Raw genomic sequence first — 24,815 nt, 5'->3', positions numbered from 1 at the left:
CAGATAATAAACTACTAACCAACATTATTGATCATCGTAAGGGACATCTCTTCATTGGACTCAAAATAGCATGTATTTTGATCTGTATCCGCAATGTCAATGAAACAGTGGAAAGCTATGTACAGGCACGCAGAAAAGACTACGAGGCAGATGTTTGTATTCTTCTGGTTTCGCGCCAGTCGCATGTCAGAAACGTCAATACTCGCTCGTGGTGGATTCTCCGGAACGTTGCCTGCTGTATTCACACATGGGCTCACTCTGACATGAGGCGGACTTTTTACTAGGGAGCTGGCAGAACGAAGTCCATCACATGTCTGGTCCGACTGATTTGGACATTTGCGTTCTCACATACAGCTCCTCCGGCTAAGGGCCGGATACGTTCCGGCGTCCAGTGCATGTGTGTAAGGGGCTAGATGTGAGAACCCCCTTAGTATTTAGTGACTCCCACTGTTTAATCAAATGTGTCCATTGTCTTCCTCACTGACACTATAAAACATACTGGCAAATATGAAATATCACATTTAGAGTCCAGGGCATTGTGGAGTACTGCTCAGGGTGAACCTAGAGGTAATGTGTCCCCTAGTGTTAAATCAGCGGACGCTTCCACATTCAACCTAATTGTGAAATCTGACATGAACAAGCTGGGACAGAGATAACCTCAGTTCATGAATGGGGGAAAAAGGTAATGGTGTTTCTAAGAGGAAAAAGGAGGTTAACCTACAGGGCCAGGCTGGATTGGTGGTAAGGGCATGTGATGTGGTTAGGGTAGGACTGCACCATGTAGAAATAAAACAGCGGTTTTACTTTCCATGTATGAAAATGAATGCAGGCTTCAGACTTCATTTCACAAATAGGTTCTTTAAAACAGTAAAGGAACTAGTGGATCTTCTCCCCAAGTACAGAGATAAAAGAACCCTGATGGTATGGTAACGCTGATTTTTAAAGGAATTTTTCCCACCCCCTCCAACATTCTGGGTACACATCCTGGCGGGTGACCTGTGGGGGCTGGCATATCCCAACACACCACACCCTTCAGCTGACCTGACTAAAGACCCCAGACACTCAGACAGCATTTGAGTGACAGTGTACTCCTGTATGCCCTCAGCTGACTTGCCACTGCCATTACAAAGCCCATTTGTTGAGTCTGATCCAGCCTACTGGAGATGAGACTTAAAGCTACTGACATGGCAGAGAACTGTTTAAAGAGAAAGGGCTAAACTCTCCATAACCCCTCTCATGAAGTGACCATCATAGTCATTTGCTACTTTCCTGACCCAGAGCTTGCATGCATTTTATATTCTCATTCCACACAAAGCAGAATACTTCTATCATGAGAGGATGCCAATGTCAGTCACCCTCGTGCTCTCAAAGAAGCTTGTTTGTTTGATAATTAACAGGTGGTTCCACTCCCCCAGTAACATAAAATCTAGGCCAATATGGAATAAACTGGGTGGTAGATCTCTAGGCTCTAGGCTGGAATCCATGGTTGTAAGTACATTGTCTTGGCAACAAGTGTTGGGGAAGGTTGTTTGCTGATCAGTATATTTTTAAAACAAACAAAAAAAAAGTAAAACAACAAATATGACAGCTTTATTCAATTACTTATTAAAAACATATACAGCTGAAAGCACAAAGACAGACAGTGGTTGTATTCAGCGTTTTTGCACATTGACTATAAGTTCATCACACAGCTTGGTGAGCTCCTCCACTTCTTTTTTCTAGAAAGGGGAAAACCAGCACCATTAGTGCACAACAACAAAGCAGGTTTTATTAAAATTTATTAATAAAATGAAATGGTGTCAATCGGCTAATCTCCCAAGTTTCCTTAACCACCTACTAGGGCAAATATGTGAAAAGGTTGGTCAGTGATGTCAAAACAGAAGTGTATACTGGCCCGTGATGCTGAGGAGCTGGGGGCAGACTCCTTAACATCCCTTAAAGTTACTACATGGGAGCAGTGTGGCTAATGCTAAGTGTCAGAGAATAGAAAATCCTTAACGGTCAATTATTGAAATGCAAAGCAAGACCATATTTAAGCAGGCTTTGCGATAGTGGACAGCTCTATAGACAGTAACACAATATAACTCCGTAAGCAGGGACACAAAGGCAGAAAACAAATGACGTCCCACACAATACTGACGGAAGTCATCTGCATTCAATAACATGCCCATTTTAAACAAACAAATTGTGCATACAAACACACACACAAAAGCATCTTTCCTAGTGATACTTTCTGGAGTAAACAGACAATATTTAGCAGAGTGAAAATGGTCACGAACTAGCTAGCTAGGCATCTTTCTCTTTGTTCAGGAAGAGTACAACATCAACCTTTCCCTTTCACACAGGACCTGAATTTGATTACAGTGTGCCGTGCCTTACTGAAAGCCCTGTGCGCTCGAGACAGATGTGGCAAGAGTGCTTAAAACCATTTGTGCCACACAGACAAACTCCAGAAAGCTCTGGTGTTCACCTTTCACAGCATCAGTGGACCATCTGCAGATCAATGCTGGTGAATAGGGGTGATCACCTGGCTGTTACGTTAGCTGTAATAGCATACTCAATGTCTCTTCAACTTGAGTGCTTCTGCTGCTGAATATGAAAAATGGATTGGTAGCTTGCGAACTGCTAACTGGTTTTAGAGGCATTTATGTGCAGAATTTTCATAAAATAAATTTTGAAACCTTTAAAGAATTTATGATATAACCCAAAAAAGTCATTTTCCCATATTGATAGTTTATATATCTATATATACACACATACATATAAAGTACTAAGGCTCTCAGCCTTAGTACTTTATTCTGCACAATTGAAAATGGGATGATAACCCATTTACCTGCATTAGGACTTCATGTGCTAATTGGCAACAGAGTGAAACAAATGCACTGTTTGGGAGCTGCATGGCTAGGCATCTACAGTGCTTGAATTACAGGGTTAAGAGAAAGAATCCTCCCCCCATTTATTGACTGTTACCAACTAACAGACTGAACCAACAGCAGCACTGTCCAGCAGTGCATACCAGCTAACAGGCGCGCGCAAATGTACCTTCTGCTCCAGACTCTTTTCTAAAGACTCCACCTTCAGCTGCTCCCGGCGCAGCTGAACTTGCAGGGCAGAGGTTTCTGCCTTCAGGTGGGCCCGCACCTGAGCAATCTCCGCATTTGCCCTGAGAGAGGAGGGGGGGGGGGGGGAGAGAGAGAGATAAATCCCACTGATGGTTCCACGTAAACATGCAAGTCTGTGGAAACACTGCAGACGCCTTCAAAGACACTGGGCCTCATCATCATTTTCACACTCTGGCACATGCAATACAAAGCAGACAACCTCAGAACTCAAATGCTGGTCTGGATTTGCTGCCATTTATGTTAATGGTCACAGCTGGGATGCACCAGGCATAAGAAGTTGCAGCATAAACAAAAAAATAAGTCCACCATATACTAATGGCTCACTCTTTGTTGTTGGATTTTGTTCACCTATCAAGACAAATGCATAACTTCTTTGGTACAAAAGATTCTTACAGGTCAAGCTTTTCCTGAGCAAGGGTCTTTAGTGCCTGGTAGCGCTGCTCTTCTTTTTTGAGTCTGGCAAGGTAATCCTCTGCACATTTCTTGAGGGTGCATTCATTCTGAGGAGAAGGACAGCAAAGTCGCAAATTAAAAATCATATTCCTCAGATGTTCAGGAGCGGCTTTTCCACATGTTCACACTGCAACATCTCCAACCAGTTCAAGAGAAAAATACGCAGAGATGTGTCCGTAGTGTTGCTGACCTTTTTGTACCCTTCAAAGACTTCTTTGTGATTCTCTAGCCTTCTCAAAAGCCCAGCCACAGTCCTCTCCATGCCATTAAGGTCTGTGGCCATCTGCTCCTTCTCCCTCAGAACCTTCTGGAGCTCCTTCTGGGAAGCCTCCTTTTCCTTTTGTGCCGTCGCTACAGAGGAGAGACACATTAAATCACTGAGAATCTCATGCTTAACATTCATGGATCAACTTCATTTTAGCAGGCATCACATTTAACAAGTGTACAACATACCCTCAATCTCAAGTACAGTCTCCTCAAAGCCATGTATGAGTTTCCTGAAATAAAAATCTTGTGTTAATGCCTGCAGAGAGCACAAACATGGACATAAGTCCTGTTCACACAGGTCTCCCGAGTTAGACTTTTTGCCCACTCCACTAGTATGCAGTATGCTACTGTGCAACTTACGGCACAGCCCACGTCTGTTTGTGGCTACATTTAACACATTCAAAATATACAACGTCCAGGTGACTTCCTGCAGTCACATTTTAGAACCCCAGCCCTTTGCCAGCAGAGCACTGACACAGCTGATGGATTTATGCAGGTGTGGGAAGTCACTAAAGCAAAGACACAAGGTAAAATACAAACAGTCCTGTGCCAATAGATCAAACAATTACCCCATTTCTTTGTTATCCAGCAATACTTTGTCATATTTTGTTTTCCATTCATCTTCTCTTTCTTTCACCTGTAAAATAAAATTACAATTAATCCCCCCTCCTCATCTCATACGAATATTAACCTCACTTAAAATGCGAGCAAAACTGAAGGAGGAGAAGATCTGCAAGAAAGAATAAAGGCAAAAGGACGAGCGGGATCAGTTCTGCTCAGCTGACTCATACCTACCTCTGCTTGAACCTTGGCAATGGCAGCATCCATGTCCTTTTGGCTGTACTGCAGCACCTCAATGATGGCATCTTCACTAGTGACTGGTTTGGGGAGGGTGGAAACCAGAGAATCAAAGGAGCCACACATGTTAGGTGTAAGAGGACCTGCAGCCTAGGGAAGAAAGTACATTGGCTGATGGGCTGCTTTTATAGTTAATCACTCCTGAAGTTCCTTACAATGCACAGCATCCCTTTGAAATAAATGCAAATAGACTGGTAGTGTCCAAAGAGTCATTTCACATCAATATTCTGCTTCAGTTCAGAAGTTTCCTTCCAAATAATCCATCAGTTGTCTGCAACGCTTTGTCCATGTGTAATCTCCATAATGTAAAACATCTCATTCCTTTCATTCCTGCCCCGTGGCACTCATTAAATCACTTCAAAATGTATTTAAAATGTTCAACTTGCTACAAAATATGTGAAGCACATAAGACGAATTGACTTTGTAGGTATGTAGCCATGAGAAACTCTGTGGAGCACTGAAGGATAGGAGCTTACCCGCACTGGGAAATCTTCCAGGAAACTGAACCCATTTGTCTTCTCACCACTGCAGTCCTTCTTGTCTTGGGCCCCACCTCCCTGTTTCTCCAACCTGAAACCCAAAGACTGTCACAAGACTGCAGTCTGATGTCTGAACATCAATTGTACACAATTCTGACCCAAGACAGCCTTATTCCTGGGTAACACAATACCAAGACTTTCATTTGAATTGCAGCCCACAATCCTCAACCATATGGACTATTACCACTGGGTCTTTGCTGTGGGAACTGTAAAGTTAGTCAATTAATATAAATAAGTGACCATGCTCAAATGCTAGTGACTATTATAATCGATGTCTATGTACTGTGATTGCTGAGGATTCATAAGACAATTTAGATATAGATTATTTTCCTAATGTCTGTATAGAGTGGCAAAATTCTGGGTATTCAAAACAAGAAATTTTCCTTCTGAATCAACAGGAACGTTAAGACTCCACGGGCATATGCATATTCATATATATATATATATATATATATATATATATATATATATATATTATTTTTTAATGTTCTGTCAATCCTTACCCATTTTACCTTTGTTATGCAGTAAATCGTGTCCAAATTGTACTGTAAAATGAAAATGTCTGAAATTAAGGCAAAAAAAAAAACGCAACATCTTGCTTTAAGGGAACTTTTGCATTTTGTCAAACGGTGAGGCACTTTGCACAGTAAATGCAAAAAGTACACTGTATGTTGGCTGAGATAAAATGCCTCCTCACAATTGATGGTAAACATGACATGCAGAAAAATTCTTACGAAGAAACAAAAGTATGACACGTTGCAAGTACAGTTTGGTAATTAAATTGACCTGTAATTTGAAATGATGTATTATGTACAATAAACCTAAGGCATGTTGTGACGGAGTGCTGTCACTACGGTCGAGTATGCGCTCTGACTGCCATACCAACGAGCCTGGCTCTTTGGCGTCGCGGTCAAAGTGGCATGGTTGGTACCCCGTAGACCTGGGTTCGAGGCCGGGTGGGGTGACTGCTCTCGCCCTTCGCTACACATGTCTTTACATTTGCCTGGATATAATAACCGTATTGAAGAAACATTCTTCTGTCTATAAGCTTCTCAGAATGTTATCAGCACCATGTTCAGACAGGCAGCCACCTACAACCAACACATCAACATTGAGGAGTACACAGAGACAGTTACAGCCTACATCACCAAATGCATTGATGATGTCACTGAAATCAAAACCATCACCACCCGGGCTAACCAGAAGCCATGGCTGACAGGAGAGGTCCACAGGCTATTGAGGGCCCGAAATGCTGCCTTCAGAGCCGGTGATGACGCTGCACTGAAAACAGCCAGAGCCAACCTGTCCCGCGGCATCAGGAAAGCCAAAAAGCAGTTCACACAGAAGTTAGCACAGAACTTCAGTGACAGCAGAGACACAAGAGCCCCTGGAGTCCCACTGGAGCCCCTCAGGGATGTGTGCTTAGCCCCCTTCTCTTCACGCTGCTGACCCATGACTGCACACCAAAGTACAGCTCCAACATCTTCATCAAATTTGCAGATGACACAACTGTGGTGGGCCTCATCACCAACAAAGATGAGGCTAACTACAGGACAGAGATGAGCCAACTTGCCAAGTGGTGCGGCGACAACAATCTCTCCCTGAATGTGATGAAAACAAAGGAGATGGTCGTCGACTTCAGGAGACCTGACCATCAATGGTGCAGCTGTGGAGAGGGTGAGTAGCACCAAGTTTCTGGGTGTGCACATAACAGAAGACCTCTCCTGGTCAAACAACACCACATCACTGGCCAAGAAAGCTCAGCAACGCCTCTACTTCCTCCGCAACCAGAGAGCTCATGTGCTCCTTCTACCGTGGCACCATTGAGAGCATCCTTACCAGCTGCATCACTGCCATCAGGAGAATCCTGCAGCGCATAGTGGATGAAACAGAAAAGATCTCTGGTGCCTCACTCCCCTCCCCCCTGGACGTCTACAACACGCGCCTAGCCCGTAAAGCACAGAGCATTGCTGCTGACCCCACTCATCCTTCGCACACGCTCTTCAGTCCCCTCCCATCGGGGAGGAGATTCAGAAGCCTCCAGGCCCGTACCTCAAGGTTGAGGGACAGCTTCATCCACCAGGCTGTTAGGAAGTTGAACTCTCTTCCTCTCAGCCCCCTCAGCTCCAACACAGAACTGAACTTTTAACCCCCCCCCCCCCCCATACTGAAGCCTGGACTATTCTCCACCCATTCCTACTCCCAACATTAATCACACGAAAACTCACACAGATCTGCACAGTCACTTTACTTATAAAAATAGTCTACATCATATTCTTGTGGAATATATAGTTATATTTATATTTTTTATATTTATTTTTCATATTTATAAACCTACCATGTGCCTGGATGCCCTTGCTGTAAATATTTGTAGCTTGTTTTCTGTGAAAATTCTTGTTCTTGTCTCTCAGTGTCATTGTGTTATGTTGAACTGTTGTACTGTCACCGTGGGCCTGAGAGAAACGCAATTTCAATCCTCCGTATGTCCTGTGCATATTGGAGAATTGACAATAAAGTTGACTTTGACTTTTGACTTTGACTTTGAATGAGGAAAGTGTGTGTGTGTGTGTGTGTTGCAAGCAATGTGGATGAATACAGCACCAAGTTAAGCTGCAACATGCATGTCTGCTGGCAAACTTTATTTGGTTTGCAATTACGAATAAAGTGTACACTGAGCAGCCATTCTGTATAATGCTGACATTCCCTTCATAATAAAAATGCATGACATAACATTTCAATTTGGCGGACTTGACAAATAACATCACAGTTTCATATTTAGATTTACATCAATAAATTCATTAACAGAAGCACTCCTCTCAAAGTAAAAGCAGTGCTAGGGAGACAGGAAGCTTTAGTTTTCCCTATGTGCGTATGACCAAAGTACGATCATTACACTGATGCTCAAATAATCTTGTAGGACACCTACTCACTCATCTGAGATGTCAGGACTCAACAATCCATGATCCAGTGAGTAGGGAATAGTTTAAAGATGAGAAATTCTATGTAATTTTAAAGGTAAGCCTGAGCCAAGTATGCTCGCATGTGCAGGTTTAATAAATCAATCCCCAAAGCTGCCAAGACAAAATCAATGCAGAAATTTACTGCAAACATTCCTCCCTTTTGCAACCATATGCCATTCACTTCACTCCACGTTCACATAATTACATTGCTTGTTCAGCAAATAGCCCTATTCGGGACAACGTGAGCCGTTTCAGTAAATATCTAGCTGTAAAAATGTGAGCAGTTAAGCGTCTTACTCAACATCAGCATTCAGAGTTGAAGTTCCCTCATGAAAATGTCTATCATAATCATTCATGTTGGCTGTAATTCTAAGACATAGGAGTAAAGCTGTGACCAGACGGCAGTAAGACTCACCACGCTGTAATGGGAGCTGGGAGAGGAATGTTGTGCAGCTCAGGAGGGCATGCAGTGGACTTCTTAGGGCTGTCCTTCAGTAGAGGGTCAAACTTCAGGTACAGAGACTGCTTCCTCAGAGCAGATTCCTTGAACTGATAGCATTCAAAAAATCATTAAAATTGAAAGACAAGGTCAGGTCTAATGGGGGGGAGGGGGGACTCTCCAAATATCCCTTTTAACAAGAAGCTGTCATCATAATTTCTTACAAGACATGACCTTCATATTATGATGCAATATTATCTGAGTATGGGGGGTTTATTGCGACATTCTACATGAATCAATGGTGGAGACCTTGCACATCATGAACTCCACACACTGTGGTGTCGTGATCAGCTAAACTGTCAGCAATTGCCATCTAGGAGCCAAAAATGTCTACATCTTTTGGTACAAGTTTAGAAAAAATGCTCATTTCAATGTGATAAATATTTCAATGTAATGTTTGCCAAATTACCCACTCGTGTGTTTATTTTTTCCCGCAGTCATATGGTTGTCATCATTGTGTTCAATGGAGAATAAACACCATGTTCACTGCGTGCTCACTCAAAAGACGCTGAAAGATTCTTGCTCACATGCATTTCATTTCACTGCCAAATGTTGGCGAAAACTATAAATGCAATGACGTGTGTTGCAAGCAGAGCAGTGTGAAGTGGCACTATATTCGGCATTAATATTGTACCCGCTGAGAAAACAAACCAAGCCTGCTCTGCTGACATCACTTTCTCCCACTGGAAAAGATGTATATGATCTTCTTGTAGTCTATGTCCAAATCTGCACTTTTGCTCAATAGCCCTAAGCACCCCCCCTCAAAATGGTGGCAAGTCATGTTGTTGAGGGTAACCCAAACTGCAAAATGAACTTTTCACTTGCCCTCAGTTGCTCCCTTCCAGCGAGTGTACAGACCGCCTTTTGTGAATGCCACAAGTTCAATTCAACTGCCAGTATTGAATTTTACTGTGTGAACAAACATCTTAGAAAGCCACAAAACAGCAGTACTGCTGAAACAAATGATTCAAGTGCTTTTCAAATACAAGTGAATAAAAACTGGTACAAACATTTACATTTATTCATTTGCCAGACGCACTCGTTCAAGGCAACATACGAAAAGTTTGAGGCTGGATTTCAAGGCTCAGACTAATCTGAATCACCAAACTAATATGAGTCCCTATGGAATTTCATACCAGTCAGCAGCCGAATTTACAAGCGACTGCCCTTTGCTATATTGTAGAAAACCCACGGAAGACACGATGGATGTGATTTTTCTAAAATCAGACCAGCAGGCTAACTTCTTTTCTAAATCACTCACTATGATATTTCTGCCTTTTCCAGCTGATGACAGTATTAAACAAAATACCACAAAGCACAACTTGTAAGTGCATGGAAAGCAACATGCTAACACTTCATAACTGAAAGTGGCCATTTTGTACAATGTATCAAATTGCATGTGTAGAACGTAACACCCGCCCCCCATATAACTAGAAAAATAATATACTTACTATTGGAACAAAACCATTAATTTCTACTCTAAAGATTGCTATTGTTTAGCAATGTTGGCAACCAGTGTAATAGATAAATGTCTGTCTGTCTTAGCTAATAACACTGCTATTGTCTTCACGGGGTGAGCTAGTTGTTAGAAAGCTGTTCATGTCAATGCAATCAACCTAGATGGCTACCAGAATAAAGATAGCTAGATATTAGCTTCACAGGCACTATCACAGCCTAACACATTAGTAACAAGGCAAAATTAAAATCACCAAAGTAGAAGCCAGTTAACTCGCTGCTTCAATTAGTATTCAATTAGTACGCACGCCTCTCCCTTCCTACACTGTCAATGTGTATGGGAATACTCGTAATGGTGCCACAGCTAGAAAACTGAACTTACATTAAACACTGTTAACACTTAACATTACAGACACTTAAGCACTTTGTTTTTATCAATCCCAAAGAGCCCTTGGGTCTAGCATTGCTCCACATCAGACTCAGAAAATTTGTTCAAAAGAACATTTAGTGGAGTGAAAGTGGCTTTTATATTTTTATGAATCTGACATTTTAAGACACACTGCATTTACAGCTTTATATGTAGACTACTGGTAGCCACTATTACATACTATTGGCTTCCACAAATCAACATTTAAGTATTTCCTTGGCAGCCCTTTGCTGGTGTATCTAATCTACCCATACTCACTGTAGTGGACCCAAATTGCTCCAGATAATCAATCTGTCCAAAATCAGCAGACATGACTGAAAAGGGTGAGAAAGTAAAAGTTAGAAACCTGGAACAAAGATAAATCCAGTAAACTACAGGGTTTATTCATTGCTGGAAGCTACGCCCTGTGAGCACCAGTGATCAGCTACACTACCCTGTGTCTTATACTTCCTAATGGTTAAACTGAAAAAAGGGGTGTTGACTACCTGGGAGAGAGAGACATCCTATAGTGAGAAGTTTAAAGCTGCACAGAGCAAATACTAACACAACTCATCCAGTGACAAAATAATTATCAATTTCACAAGTCTGTGGGAAGATTTTTCAATAAAAGTATGATTAACCTTTTCCCTTCATGCAGATGTGTCAGGAATCGATAATTACACATCATGCTCATCACATGATGAGTAACCATCAGAATTCATTACTGCTCTAAACAATGGCATAAAGGTATCCATACACATTGAATATGAGAAATGTACAAATACTTGCTTACATGTGGTTCCAGGAAGAAACATTTCATCTGCTTCAGCAAAGCCATTCTGTGAACTTTCCACTTGCTCCAGTGTGGCAGGGGTTCTACACAGAGGCCGGTCAAGCTCAGCTGCATATTCTTGAGTTACATCACAGGTTGAGGACTTGTTTGCTTCTGGGGGAGGCGTATCCTGATTGAAAAGGAGTGGACAGCATTTCATCACAAATTACACAGTGTTTTCCTGCTTAAGGATTGTGTGCACACCCTGTAAAATTCATCACCAGTAACAGCATTACTTGGCTCCTTAACAGGTAGGGTGATATGGGACAAAAAAACCCAACGGACCCAAATCCTTGTTCTTAATTGTCCTTGCATGAAGACTGTTTAGATACTTTTGAACTTTCTTAAACCATTTGATTCATGACTTCATTTCAGGAGTAGGGGGGGGAGTGAATAATAAGCCAACTAGCCGATCATTTCATGTACTTGTGCCGACGTCTGCTGGGCTTAGGCGCACTAATAGAGAGCTGAGATCACCCTTCGCTTCCACAGCTCAAAATAATGATGTGAACCACACGTAAATTAAGCAGGGCTATCCAAGTGTAAAAAGATGATTAAAAAAAACAAAAAAATTGAGGCTAATTTATCTACAACAGTACACAATTTTCTTGCAGGTTACAACCTAAATACAAGTTACACCATGAATAAATAGATTTTAACCAGCATGGTGCAGAAGATCATTGTTAAATATCTATCCTTTAGATCCATCTTCATGACTTCTGCACCTAGAAAAGAGTGTATTAGATAGCCAACAAGAAAGTCACCTCAAATGAGGCATGCAGGTAGCTAACAAGCCATCTAAAATTACAACAATATGGAAATAAAACATGTCATGCCAATGACAGCTACTATTGAGAAAGGTTCGCAATGAAGGCATTGCAATAATGCAACAAGCATCACTTGTAATCCTGTGCATGTTCCATCTAAAGTAAAAGTTTCAAAGATACTTGTTGACGACAAACTGGGAGGATCATATGACCTCCAGTGATGGAAGCAATTCATTGGCAGCTGGCAGACTGCATTGAATCATATTACACCACCACAGGAGCTAGGAAAACACCATGCATTCAAGTTTATACAAGGAAAGTACACCACACCTGCACCCCTGCCAGGGGTTTCCTTTGCCAACCTGTGGCTTGGGTCTCAACGGAATAATGAAAGAAATTTGTTTAAAATTGTCTGGTAAAATTGTGCCACATGAGAGAAACGTGGATATGCACGCATTTAATGTTAAAATGAAAATTCTCACCTCTGTTATGATAGATGTCAAGTCCCCTTTTGAGGGAGCCACATTTCCAATGCTGTAAAAGGAAGCATAAGTGTTTACCAGAAAAGATACCAGGAGTGATCTTAACCGCTCTGAGATCCAAAAAAAAAAGGGCTGTACTAGAAGAGAACATATGCTAGAAACTAAACTAGGGCAGGGTAAATACTAACTTGCATATGAGACCGTGACATTTGTAGGACAGGCAGGAATACAAGCTAGCATACCAAATATGACCACACTATGCCTTAGGTCAGGACTCCAGACTAACTTTTCCACTGGTAGCACTGGTGCTACCAACTTTCTCAGTTGGTCGCACCTTTTTTGTTTTTTTGGTACAGCGTGGTATTAATCAATGACCTTGCATGCTGATGAATAGTTGTCTTAATTTGCATACCCTAGTTTTGCATTGATGTAAAGATTGACAGTGACTCAAGACAATGTTCAGATTAAAATATTTTGCAAATATCAAGTTGTCCTCGTACCGCAACCACGAGTACTGCATTAGACATTGAGGTTGAAAGCAGTACTTTTTCTTCTTCACTGGCTCAGTCGGTCTCTCCGTGCCTGCACCTGCACTCTCCCTGCAGCCTGCACTCTCATCAGTTGTGTCTGGGTCGTGACCCTCGTTGACACTCCCTCTCCACCAGCCTACTCCTCTCTCTCCTCATTTTGTTTTTTAGCCCTTTTGCGCGTACGGTCACCCGGTGTGATTAGCCATTTAGCGCGTTTGCTAAAAATGGGTGCGATTAGAACAGGAGATTGGAAAAATTCTAGCTAATTCTAGTTTGAGGAAACAGCGATTTAACAAAACAAAAAAAAAAAAGCAAATGCGGCGGTGAAAACTATGAGAAGCTTAATAACGCTAATGAAAACATAAACCATGTAACGTAACACACGCTACATAGCATAAAATAAGTTACGTGCAAAAGGGTTAAAATAGGGTTAAAATAATCAGCCATAGACTGCTTCATCTTTGGAACACAGTAACAACTAAATGGTTGTTACGTGCGTTTCATCATCAGTGCGCGTGTACAGGCAGGGAGAGTGCAGATAGGGCACTAATGCCACACCCGTGCCGGAGGGGCACCAAAACAGCCTAATGATCATCATGCACTCGCATCAATGCGACCACGGGAAATTTTAACTTGCACTGTCAAAAAAATGGTTGCATATGCGGGCATATTTGCAAGTCGCACTGGTGTGCCTAGTTATAAAATTTAGTCGCAATGTCTCCAAAAATGGTCGCAAAATGCAACTAAATGGTCGCAGTCTGGAGCCCTGCCTTAGGTAGCTAGCCAAGAACCTCAGTACTGCTATTAATAACGGTCATGGTTTTTACAATGCAAACACTAACAGGTACTGACAAAATCTGTCAGAGTTCTGACATCTGAAATGGTACATAAAAATTTTTAATCACAGTAATTTACCAGGGTAGTGCCTCATCAGCTTCACCCTTCTGGACAGGAGTATCCTCTTGTTCCAGCTGAGAGGCCAGCTCTTGGGTGGAATACTCCAGCATCACCTTCCCTGTTTGACTGGGACCGGGTTGTATGTCACATTTTGGACTGTTCTCCATCTTCATACCCACACCAAATGGGTCAAAGTTGGGGTCATCAAAGTTTAAGCTGCAAGAGGCCTTTGCGGTGGCAACATCTGGAGTCACAACAACAGGCTTGCTTTCAGGCAGGACAGACTCCTCTTTTCTTAATTCAAGCTTCTCATCTTCCTCTGTGGTAGAAAGGGAGCCCTTTCTTGGCAACTTGTTAATCACAGGGGAATTCTGAAGTTTGGAACAACCTGTCTGAAAAGGATTGACAGATTCTAGATTGCCGAAATCAATGCTGTAAGAGCCTTTAGATAATACAGGCTGAGAAGCGTTGCCACTGACGAGACCACCCTGGTCAAGCCTGTAGCAGCCGTTGCTATCCAGCGCCTCTTCCAAACTCATTCCCATTTCAGCTTTTCCTCCCGACTGTTTCACCTCAATGATCACGGTGCTGTCAGTGGAGCACACCTCAGTTGACAGATCTGCTGGTCCATGCTCCATGACTGGATCATAGTGAAGCGCTGCATTCAGCGCCTCATCGGTTTCATGCACAGTCTTAGGTGCTTCTTTTGCTCCATCTGTGATCTTGGCTATGGGCTCATTCTGACTGGTGTCTTGGGAACTGGTGGAGTTCTTGATCTTTGCTGGGGAGTTACCCATCAGATTAGAAACTCTGAAGGGGTCCATAGCTTCAAGGTTGTCAAAATCCAGCTGGTAGGCTCCACTTTTTGGAATCAACACGTCATCATTTGAACAGGGTACCACAGGCTTGTCTTGGTCATTTGCATCTACAATGGAGAGAAAGGTGGTGTAAGCATTTCCAAACAGGCCATCTCAGCTGTACTCACAATGAAGGCAGCTTCATGCACGTGAACAATCCTAAAGGCTATACCTTTTCCCGAATTACGTTTGGCAGCAGACACTGTCCCCTTGCCTTCCGGAGATGCAGTCCTGTGGGCAGACACATACATGGGCTTACTTAACTAACATGATTAAAAGGCTTAGTGCAGGCATGCAAAGTACTGAACTACTGACAACCTTGTCAACCCATTGTTTCTAATTAATATGGTTGTGGTACTCTAAGGGGGCTTTAGCAATCATGTGTACCTGTACATGGTCAGTGATAAATAAGCGTCGGCAAGATTCAAAAATCTTGTAAAAATTTGTCTTAAAAGCATGCATCAGGTTTGTTAAAATGTTTATGTTGGTTTCATTTCATTTGAAATGACATTTGCACCTTTTATTTATTTATTTTTTTACAAAAGGTAAGACTAAATGCGCCTGAAAATGTCAGGTGTTGGTGCTGGTGGTGGTGGGGGGGGGGGGTTGCCAGTGAGCAACAAATGGAGTAAGACGCACCTCTCAGAGCTCCTGCAGAATCCTTACTAATTCCATATTTAAACGACTTATATTTCCATCTGTGTGTAAAACGCTCAAAATTTATCATTAACAAACTAAAGTGTAGTCAAAGGACAGTGAAATCAACGTACAAGGTGTCAAATCTGCGAATACACAAATATGACGGCCAGTCCAATGAGAACAACACCTCCTTGGCGCAGAGTTGAGGAAGGATTGTCAACATGGTCGGATGAGGTAGTATCTGTTCAGGTCAATGTAACAAACCTTAAGAAGCAAGTAGAAGATCTAAAAGAAAAACGTGAGGACTTGGAGGGGAAGATGAGGGGGGTAACATTTGGATTGTGGGGGTCGCTGAGCAACCAGGATCGAGTTCTCCAAACTTCTTAAGGAAGTTTTCCAGTTGGACAAAGAGGTACACTTGAAGTGCTCACACTGCAGCCTGACACAGAGAAAGCTGGGAGATAAGCCGCGCGTAATCATTGCAAAACTACACAATGATGGAGATGCCACGGAAATCCTGAGGAAAGCCCATAACAGTGGTGGTCAACTCAACTACAACAGCAAACCAATAACCATATTCCAGGACTAAACGGCCAAAGTTGCTAAAGCCAGAGCAGCCTTTACAGACGTCAGGAAGATACTTCGAGATAGACCAGGCGTTCGTTTTGGAATACTCTTCCCTGCCAGATTCCGTATCTCCCACAACAATGAAGAGGAGGAGTTCGTGGACACCACCAAAGCCATGTCCGATGTAAAGAATGTTATCCCAGCAACGGAGATGGAGAATTGATCGTATGTATCCTTATTTTATATGGGAAATGATATGCGAACACAAAAACACCACCAATAACTTTCTAAAGTTTTATATGCAATATATACTGTGCAAACGTTTTAGGCACTTGTGAAAAAGTGATGTAAATTCAGAATGCTTTCAAAATAATGAAATGAATAGTTTTTAATGTATGAATTAACATACAAAGTGCACGAAACAGAAAAATCAACAGTTAAATCAATATTTGGTATGACCACCCTTGGCTTTCAAAACATCACCGATTCGCTTAGGTATACTTGTGCACAGTTTTGTAATGGTACTCGGCAGGTAGGTTTTTCCAAGCATCTTGGAGAACTTGCCACAGTTCTTCTATGGATTTAGGTTGTTTCAATTCTCTCGGTCTCTTCATGTAATCCCAGACTGACTCCATGATGTTGAGATCAGGGCTTTGTGGGCGCCACACCATCTGTTGCAGGACTCCTTGTTCCTCTTTTTGGTGAAGATAGTTTTTTATCACTCTGGCTGTATGTTTGGGGTCATTGTCATGCTGCAGAATGAATTGACAAATCAGATGCCTCCCTGATGGTATTACATGATGGATAAGAATCTGCTTGTATTTCTCAGCATTGAGGAGGCCACTAATTCTGACCAAATCCTCAACTCCATTTGCAGCAATGCAGGCCCAAACCTGCAAGAAACCTCCACTATACTTTACTGTTGCCTGCAGACACTCATCCTTGTATTGTTCTCCAGCCCTTCGACAAAAACTGCCTTCTAGAGCCAAATATTTCAAATTTGGACTCATCGTTCCAGAGCATCTGCTGCCATTGTGCTGCATCCCAGGTCTTGTGTTTTCGTGCACAGATGAGTTGTTTGGCTTTGTTTCCACGTCTGAGGAATGGCTTTTTGGCTGCAACTCTTCCCTTGAAAGCACTTCTGACCAGACTTCTCCGGACTGTAGATGGGTGCACCAGGGTCCCTGTGGTTGCTGCCAGCTCTGAGCTGATGGCACTGCTTGACAGCTTCTGATTGCGGAGGGACGTCAATTTGATGTGTCGTTCATCTGCTGGACTAACTTCCTTGGTTGACCACTGCGTTTCTTGTCCTCAACCTTGCCCGTTTCTTTGTGCTTCTTCAGAAGAGCTTGAATAGCACATCTGGAAACACCCGTTTGCCTCGAAATTTCTGCCTGTGATAGACCTTGCTGATGCAGGATGACCACCTTGCGTTATGTCTCTATGCTCACCCCTGTCATGGTGTAAAATTAGCAATCTGTTCTGCAACCTCACCTTTTCAGTATGGCTGATCCTCACCCAGTTTTATTCCCGTTACACAGGTGTTTCTGTTTCAGTTAATAATTGTGGTTAAATCTGCTTATGTTGCCAATGATTGCCACCTGTTTTGTTTAGTTTGGTATAGCTGTTTTATCATGCATTGAAGTATATGCCTACAAAAAAGGTTTGGAGGGTCTGGAAGGTTTTGTGTTAGTTTGCCACTTTCATTCTTTATTTAGTCTTAGTGGCACATTTCACAATTTTCAAAAGAAATGTTTGTAAATCTAAAATATGATATTTGTTATTGACACACTAATGGAGAAGATAGAAAAGAACTGTTTTAAAACAAATGTTTTGTGAAATCTTACGTGCCTAAGACTTTTGCACAGTACTGTACTTACTTTGATAATTGAGACATTAAGGGTAAGATGTTATCCTTTCTGTGCTTTATTTTGAGGCTCTACAGGAGCTTGAGTTTCATCCATACATCTAATTATATATGTGTCTTATTTTTATGATTTTTTCTTGTTTAGACACCCCATCTCCCCCCTATTACCCTCACCCAAACCTACTGCACACATTTACCTTCATACACCCACTCACATAGATATTGTATACTACGCTCCACTCTCAACTTCCTCCTTTATCAAACTTGTAACAACTGAACTAATTACCTAGATACAAATACCGCACCCGAAATATCACCTCTCACTCTATGGGACTGTGCTAAGGCATATATCAGAGGCCGCATTATTTCATTTTCAAGCACAAAAGAGAGAAGGGAAGCAAAACAATGTGAATTAGAAGAAAAAATAAGGCAGCTTGGGCAACATAAAAGAACACCAACCCCCAATCTACTTAATGCTCTTAAGCAAGCTCGCAGAGATCTAAATAGCCTCATCACCGAAAACATTGGTAAACCGTAAATTGCCCTCAAACAAAAACATTACAAAAATGGTAACAGGGCAAGCAGATTGTTAGCAATAAAAATTAAAAAAAAAAAAAAAAAAAAAATCATCTAATATAGTACAGAAATTAAAGTCTGGTGATTCAACACTCACAAAACCTGATAATTTCAGAATCTTCTGCAAGATTTTATAAGTCCCTATACAAAAACACAGATACTTATACGGATGATAAAGAACTGGCACAATTCCTGAAAGACATCAAATTAAAAGAGCTATCTGAATCTATGGCAAAAGATCTGCATGAGCCAATTAAGGAACAGGAAATACAACAGGTTGTTTCTAAACTGAAAAATAAAAGCCCTGGGCTGGACGGGTATATTAATGAATTTTATAAAACGTTTAAAGAGACAATATCACCTTTACTGTTAAAAACTTACCATCAGGCACTACAATCTGGAACCATGGCCCCCTCTTGCCGGGAGGCAACAATAGTTGTAACACCAAGAGTGTACATATGAATATACAACCCAGGCTTCTATATCCATTTCAGATGCTACCTATTGACATCCCTAAATCTACATTTGACAAATTGGACAGCCTCATTTCAAAATTTACATGGCAAGGAAAGGGCCCAAGAATCAGACTAAAAACATTGCAGTTATCCAAATTACATGGAGGGCTCAAACTCCCGGATCCAAGATATTATTTCTGGGCTGCACAGTTAAAACCTTTAACAATATGGATTCAGGATCTTTCATGTACACACTGGCTCAACATTGAAAAAAGTCTATGTAGGAGGCCCCTACAGACCTTGCCCTTTCTTGACGCCCCCTTAAGAGAAATTCCAATGGGTGAATGGACTACTGTCACGCTAAAAATATGGAGGAAAATAAAATTATTTGGACTGCCTAAAGTAATTTCAGCACTAACCAATATTGGATTTATAAAGGATTTTGTACCCTCCCATATAGATGCAGGCTTTATAAAATGGTCAGCATATGGACTCATTAATCTATACCAACTCCATAAGGATGGCTGCTTTAAATCTTTTGATCCGTTAAGAGAGGAATTCAAGCTTCCCAACACAGAGACTTTTTCAGATATTTACAATTGAGGAACTTTTTAACAAAACAAAGAATGGAATAAAGTCCTGGAGCCCACTCCAATTGAAGAGTGAAGAGAACAGGGAAGGGAACAGGGAACAAGAAATTTGTCATCTTTACCAAATATTTTTAGGCATCAATCTAGATAATACACTACAGAAAAAAGTGAGATGGGAAACCGAAACAAATACAGACATACCACAGGGCATGTGGGAAGAAATATGCTCTGAAGCACATCTAGTAACCAATTCAAGTACATGGAGGGAATTTAAATGGAAGGCAATTAAGAGGATTTTTCCAGACACCAGAAATAGTGGCTAAAATGAGCCCAATAAACTCAAATAAATGTTGGAGAAATTGTGGCACACAAATTGGCAATCATACCCATGTGTTTTGGACATGTCCTAAAGTAAGAACCTTTTGGGAAGAGGTGTTTGAGGCCCTGAAAGAAGTATTCCACCAAAATTTCACAAAAGATCCAAAGGTGACATTGCTAGGAGTAACACCGAAAGGCACTGTGGGAAGACCTAAGAAATATAAACAGCAGCAATTAAATGTATCACAATTAAGTGGTTAAAACCTGAATGCATACTGAGTATTCGGATGAAGCCATGGTCTTCTTGTACAATATTAACAAAATGGCTCCTTGAATGGTGGTTGCACCACCTTGACACTTCAGGAAGTTGACTTGACTGACATCATTCCCCAAATTAATTATATTAATTGTAATTATTGTACTAGTTACTCACAGCACCCTTATAGGTAATTTTATTGTAAAATAGTGCATTGCTCGCACGTCACGGGCCTGCCAATTCCTCCTCCACAACAACAGGAGGATTCGTCCGTTCCTGATAACATACGCGACGCAGCTCCTTATCCAGGCCACAGTTCTCCCTCGACTGGACTACTGCAATGCTCTCCTCGCAGGCCTCCCAGCATGCACCACCCAACCTCTCCAGCTCATCCAGAATGCAGCTGCCTGACTAATCTTCAACCTCCCCAAATTCTCCCATGTTACTCCCCTGCTGAAATCCCTCCACTGGCTTCCTGTCGCTGCCAGGATCAGATTCAAGACCCTGACCCTCGCCTTCTCTGCAATCAACAGGACAGCCCCTGCCTACCTCCAAGAACTCATCCAACCCTACACAGCAGCCCGACCCCTGCGCTCAGCAGCAACTGGACGCCTCGCTCCTTGCATGGTCAAGGCAGGAGGTGCTCGTTCTGCCAGACATCGGCGTTTCACCTACATCGCTCCCCAGTGGTGGAACGAACTCCCCCCCCCAATCAGTGCTGTCGTAAATTGCTGTGCTTTTTAAATTGTGCTTTTTAAATTGTTTCTTGTTGCCGCCTTTACCCTGACGCTCATTGCACCGTTTGAAGTTGTCGAAGTCCACCGTTTGTATCGTATTAGTTGCCCTATAGGCTGTAATTGTACAAATCTAATAGTACTGTGTCCTCAAACAGACCTTGCTCTCAGCTGAGAACTGTCTCATTGTGGAACTGTACACATCCTGTCCCCGTACTGTCGCTATACTTGCTGTATGCACTTTGTAAGTCGCTTTGGATAAAAGCGTCTGCTAAATAAATAAATGTAAGTGTAAATGTAAATATCAGGGTTCATGCTGAGCTGAGCTCCACATTTTTAGGGGAAAACAATGTTAGTTATTATGGTTAGCTGGGTGGACAATTAGTCTTTTTGTAAGTCAATTGACTTCAATGTCAAAAATGAGTCCTGTGATACAACAGCAGATGTCACTGCTGTTTGGCCACTTGATCAAAATCTTTATGAGGCAGCAATAAATGAAGGTTAACAGATGGAGTTCTCATGGGACCCATTAGAGAAACTCCCTTAATACCTTTTGGATCAAGACCCAATGGTTGAGAAACAATGTGGCTAGGAGGGATCACGACATCCCTGTAAGCAGCTGCAAGGTGTGCAGCATAGAAAAACTGCCTTATAGGACTGACACCAGGAAGCTGATGTAATCCACTTCCACTGTCACAGGCAGCAAGTTTAGAGCTATAGTATGATTGTTCACAGGACTCAGTGTGACCTGTCTCCTGTTTTAACTTAAAAACACAACTGTTTAGGTGCTTGCACATGAAGATATCACTATAAGATTTTGTTTACTTACATAAAACATCTTACAAATGTGTTGCAGGCTACTCCAGAGGGACATCAATGTTTTGTAAGACTCAACATATACCCTCCAGCAGGAGACACACTAGCACCAGTCAATCACATCTGCATTTGAACAGTTCCAACTCGTCACTGTCAATCAGGGCAACCTTGCATTACCATTCATGTGCAAGGTTAGCATGAAGGCATATACGTTCTACATTTTCCTGCAGTGCAAACTGATGTCACCATGGTGAAATTACTTCTCGTACAGTAGAACAGCTCTTCCATGCTGAAGATGCCCAAACCCTAATTTACACATTATCTGATTAAATGATACAAGGCAACACAGGCTTATTCCTTATATACACAATTCCAGGCTTAAATTTTTTTCAATCACAGCGTCATCATGTATATTTAGCCAAACAAAACATTTGACAATGTTATGTGAGGCAATTTTCCACATTTTCCATACTCTCCCTATCAATGCAGAGTGCAGTCTGTCAATTGTCTAGCATTCCTTTCAATTCCAAACAATTAGACTGGTAAGAATGACATTTTCTTGCTTGATAACATGCTCTAACAGTTTGTATGTCATTTTAAAGCCAAATCTAACTAAAAAATTAAATCCTTGGGATTATGAATCACCACAGTGCAGAGAGGACTGAAAGAATAACCAATAACAACCAATAATCAAGGACAACTTGCACTCAGTCAATTTACTCATGAGTGATGTCAGCAAGGAAAACCTCAAACAACAGCCCTGAACATGAAATAATTTAGCTCTCCTTGTACTTTCTGGAATGGATCTCATTTTATCAGCTGTTATATAAGAATTAGAATTGTAATCTTTCAGGCTTTGGGGAACTTTAGTCATTCAGAGTAAAGTGAATTAAGGCATGACGTCAATACGAAATCAAATGTCTTTCGGTCAGATGTACGCATGTAAAACTGGCTCCTTTTTATCTTTTGCATCTACCGGATCTGACTGCACCTTTTCCATCAATGCTGTCCTCATTCATACCCATAAGATACTTCACTCAGATATTACTCCATTCACATACTTCAACGAGAAATAAGGTGCACATTTCCATCAAGCACACAATGTACTTACACTTTACTGACAGACTCCAGAGTGTTCAGTGTCTCCGTGGGGTCCGCATGGCCAGTCATCTGCGGATTTGCGGGATACACGATTCTCTTTGTAAGAGGGTCTCTCCTTGGCGTTTGAAAACAAACCTAACAAAGGGCATATACTACATGTATCTCACCTCTCCAAGAAACAAGTCCGTTTTAGAATGTGTGGCATTTGTTAAGTAAGGAGGGAAATGTTCATACAAGTCAAAATTATACACTAATTTACGGCAAGGAAATGCGTACCTTGACATTCCTCGTCACATTACCCAAGCCCAGATTCTCCATTTGCGACTGGCGTAGGATTGATGGTCTTCCAGTGGGTTTTGCCGAGACAAAGTCGCTGGTCTCCTCCGAGCCACAGTGCTTCTTAGGACAGCCGATCGCAACGTTTTCATCATTCCCGGCAAAGGCACTCATCCTGTCTGGAAGCGCATGAAATTAATGACATTTCACACTACCAGGAAATTTAAGATGCTCAGTTGACAGCCTCGTCTATATAACTTAAACCAAGTTAGAGAGTTAACTTGATCAAATTAACTTGTTCTGAATTGTACTGAAGTTAGTGTTAGCTAACTGAGCTAATAACTTATTACAGCTCTCCAGGCGAAGCAATCACACAGCTGTCTCCCGCATCTATGTTCAATTCAAAGAAACTAAATGCCCTAACAAACACACGTATAACCAAAAAACACTTATACATACAAACAGTTGCACATAAAGGATTACAAGAAAGCCAACACTCCGAAAAGCAACAGAACAGCGGTACTAAGTTAGCTAACAGAAGAAAAGTTTACATTCACGAAACTACAAGAAACAAGAAAGGCTAACTTGGTAACTTTTAGCTTGTTATCTAGTTAGGCAGCAAAGTTTATTGTTTTGCAATAAACATCACCCTGGTTGGACGCTGAAGAGCTTATTTTTCAAATAGCACCTACCTCGGCCAAATCAGATTTAACGAAAACACAAGCAAATGTCAAATGTTACACAAAACTGAACTGACTTAAGTACTTTATAGTCGTTAGCTTTCAAATTTAAACCTCTCATTCAATTCAACGGGATTGGAGGATAAGACACCAGTGCAAATGTAGACAAATCACAAGCCTCCGATTAAAGAGGGAGGGTACTATGTTTGGGTAGGCTATGATATGAACCAGCCACTGGTGTAACAGGAAGAGAGCGCCTATGATTCGTACATTGGTGTGACTGATACCAACGATGACCAATAGACATTTTGTTTTGTCTTTGGACTCAGATTTCAGATATTTATCATTGGAGCGCACTCTACTAAATTGTCCTTCATCAAAGAGGAAGGAGGACTGAATTCCTTACATGACATAGTTTCTTATTCGTAATTCGGACTTTAAATTTATAAGTCCTTACTCACATTTACTGATTTGTTGTCCTGGATTTGTCGTAAGTCGCTTTGGATAAAAGCGTCTGCCAAATGAATAAATGTAAATGTTATCAATGCTACCAGTAATTAGTCATTCGTATCGTTAAATAGCAGGGTTGCTGGGTAAAGCAGTTGTCCGCGGTGACACGCAAACGATGATTTTGTATTTCATGCCTACATATTTCACTCAAGAATAAACCATCATGAATAAATATGCAGAATACAAAAACACTGTAACAGAGAAAGTGAGGAGTGAGGCCAGAAAGGAGTGCTGGGCGAAATTTTCAGATAATGTTAGTGCGTAAATACGTAGGCTCATCACTGCCTCATCATTAAGGCACAGCGGACACACCTTTTTATTACTGGAAAAATACAATATTGTGTCTTCACCTGGATTAAAATGTAAATTGCATTCCCTCTATTACAAATGGTTTGTGAGCATAGCTATATTTTCATTAACTGCAACCCGAGCAGTGTAACAGCAGATACAAACTATACAAACCATCCAGATGCAACATTCTCATTCTTTTAGTGTTTTGATTATCT

General features: G+C 41.6%; 1 protein-coding gene across 1 annotated transcript; it reads right to left on the bottom strand.

The window, feature by feature from the left end:
• Nucleotides 1-1,652: 1,652 nt before the first annotated feature.
• Nucleotides 1,653-23,869, bottom strand: LOC118770004 (transforming acidic coiled-coil-containing protein 3-like). The gene is made up of 18 exons (XM_036517444.1): nt 23,812-23,869; nt 23,120-23,298; nt 22,854-22,978; nt 15,097-15,155; nt 14,086-14,992; nt 12,641-12,692; nt 11,353-11,521; nt 10,839-10,894; nt 8,615-8,748; nt 5,177-5,270; nt 4,638-4,790; nt 4,412-4,479; nt 4,318-4,321; nt 4,029-4,269; nt 3,766-3,926; nt 3,516-3,622; nt 3,043-3,163; nt 1,653-1,718 (listed from the first exon to the last, which is right to left on the bottom strand). The coding sequence occupies exons 2-18, from the start codon at nt 23,291-23,293 to the stop codon at nt 1,653-1,655; spliced, it is 2,691 nt and encodes an 896-aa protein (XP_036373337.1). The 5' UTR covers nt 23,294-23,298; nt 23,812-23,869.
• Between the last annotated feature and the right edge of the window lie 946 nt (nt 23,870-24,815).

Source organism: Megalops cyprinoides, chromosome 22 (genome assembly GCF_013368585.1).
Source record: "Megalops cyprinoides isolate fMegCyp1 chromosome 22, fMegCyp1.pri, whole genome shotgun sequence".
Lineage (NCBI taxonomy): Eukaryota > Metazoa > Chordata > Actinopteri > Elopiformes > Megalopidae > Megalops > Megalops cyprinoides.
The sequence above is the reverse complement of the archived record's forward strand: the minus strand, read 5'-3'. Positions and strand labels throughout refer to the sequence as shown.